Source organism: Sinocyclocheilus rhinocerous, unplaced genomic scaffold (assembly GCF_001515625.1).
Source record: "Sinocyclocheilus rhinocerous isolate Xijiao unplaced genomic scaffold, SAMN03320098_v1.1 scaffold504, whole genome shotgun sequence".
NCBI classification, from domain to species: Eukaryota; Metazoa; Chordata; class Actinopteri; order Cypriniformes; family Cyprinidae; genus Sinocyclocheilus; species Sinocyclocheilus rhinocerous.
Genome location: NW_015645076.1, coordinates 2,648,323 through 2,650,063, shown reverse-complemented (window position 1 = coordinate 2,650,063; position 1,741 = coordinate 2,648,323). Strand labels below are relative to the sequence as shown.

At 39.1% G+C, this 1,741-nt stretch overlaps 1 protein-coding gene across 1 annotated transcript in view; it reads left to right on the top strand.

Annotated features, from left to right (window-relative positions):
* The first annotated feature begins 524 nt into the window (after positions 1 to 524).
* The window catches only part of LOC107705621 (voltage-dependent L-type calcium channel subunit beta-4-like), a 23,121-nt gene continuing 21,904 nt past the window's right edge, over positions 525 to 1,741 (top strand). The window contains exon 1 of the mRNA XM_016509012.1: positions 525 to 796. Within this exon, the coding sequence (XP_016364498.1) occupies positions 578 to 796 (219 nt within the window). The 5' untranslated portion in view covers positions 525 to 577. The remainder of the gene's footprint in view (positions 797 to 1,741) is intronic.

Here is a 1,741-nt window from a genome sequence, read left to right as displayed (position 1 = left end):
AACATATGTTGAAGATCAGCTGATAAATATATAAATCTACCATTTTCAAGTTCACTCATATTGAGCAGGCTTTTCTTATTGCACCCATTAAAAAAACCTCTAAACGGCTTCCACAAGTCATCAATAAAGCTTATAAGGCAAAATGAGTATCTGATTTGTGATCGTCTGTTACTATGAATCACATTGTTTTTACATAATAGGATTTCTTAGCTTGCTCAAGCAATAGCGCCACTGTGTGGAGAAAGGGTGGTGGCGCTATGTGCTGCCATAATACTGTTCCATAAACTCATCATGTATTTGTCTGTTTTTATTGCCAAAGTAACAAAACACCTACCTCACTTAAAAACAGCTATTTACCCTCTGCTCTCTCAGGTTTTGTTTTTCAATTTGATATTGTTATTAATTTGATGACTTGGGCTTTTTTACGCGATTTTTTTTGTTGTTTTTTTTAACAACACTTCATTTAATCTCAACCAAAGAAATTAACTGCCGCTCATTGCCACCACACGAGAGCGCAGTGCTGTGGTGCGCGCGCACCTGACACCTGTCACACTGTGACGAGTTTCAGGCTCTTCTGATGCACGAGAGCAGCAGAGCGGATCTTCACGAGCGCGGGCAAACACACACACACAGATCACCGAAGCTGGATCAAGCCGTCCGAAACCCTCCAAACTTCCACTGGGCCGGGCCAGCAGGCCAGCAACCCCCGATCTGGACCGATGTGCTGGCCGAGATGTCTCGACACATTTATATTAGGAATAAGATCGGCGAGGGAATCCAAGCGCCTATATTTCAGGTGACAATGTTGAGACTTGAAATAAGAAATAATGTTTACTTTTTAATTTTGTTGGATAACTTTATATAACTAAACAAACACAGCTATTATTATATTTAATATATGAATGTAATCGTTTTAGTTGGTGTTTGCTGTAGTGTTTGCTTGGTATTCTCAGTAGAACTGTTTTGAGTGATGCTAAACTGAAGTACACTTTGTTTTCAGAGGTTTCTGCAATTTTGTTTGTATGGGGGTGTCAAGGGCACTTGTATGAATTAAAACGCAGAGACTACGATTAACTATCAAATCACGTGAAATATTTGAAGCAGAAGTAACAAGTTTTGCTAGTTACTTTTATTATTTGCATTATTATTTGAGTATATAGAGAATTCTTTTGGTTTGACACGAACAGTGAAGGAAGCTCATCTGACTACATAAAGAACAACCCTAATGCAGTGAAATGAGCACACTGACCCACTTTTTGGTGGCCCTATTAAGCAAACTTTAAAAAGAACAAGCTCTGTATCCTCAACACTACAATAGAGCCCTAGAGACCCCTAGAAATAGATACAAATCAGACCTGGCTAATTAATGTGTCCCTGTAGTCACTATTTTTTGTCAGTCCACCCCCATCTCTATTTCTCTCATCCTCTCTCACTCTCCTTCTCTTTCTTGCTCTTTCAAACTTCCAGTGTTTATGTACAGCTGTATTTTTTTTTCTTCCCAGGGGTAAAGAAGGGTTAAAGGGTTAGTTCACCCAAAAACGAAAATTAGCCCATAAATTACTCACCCTCAAGTCATCCTAGGTGTATATGACTTTCATCTTTCAGACGAATCCAGTCGGAGTTGTATAAAAAATGGTCTTTGATCTTTCAAGCTGTTTCATGGCACTCAGCGGGTGTTGCATGCATCAGTCCAAAAGAAGTGAAATAAAAAGAGCCCATCCATAAAAAAAAGTGTCTCACA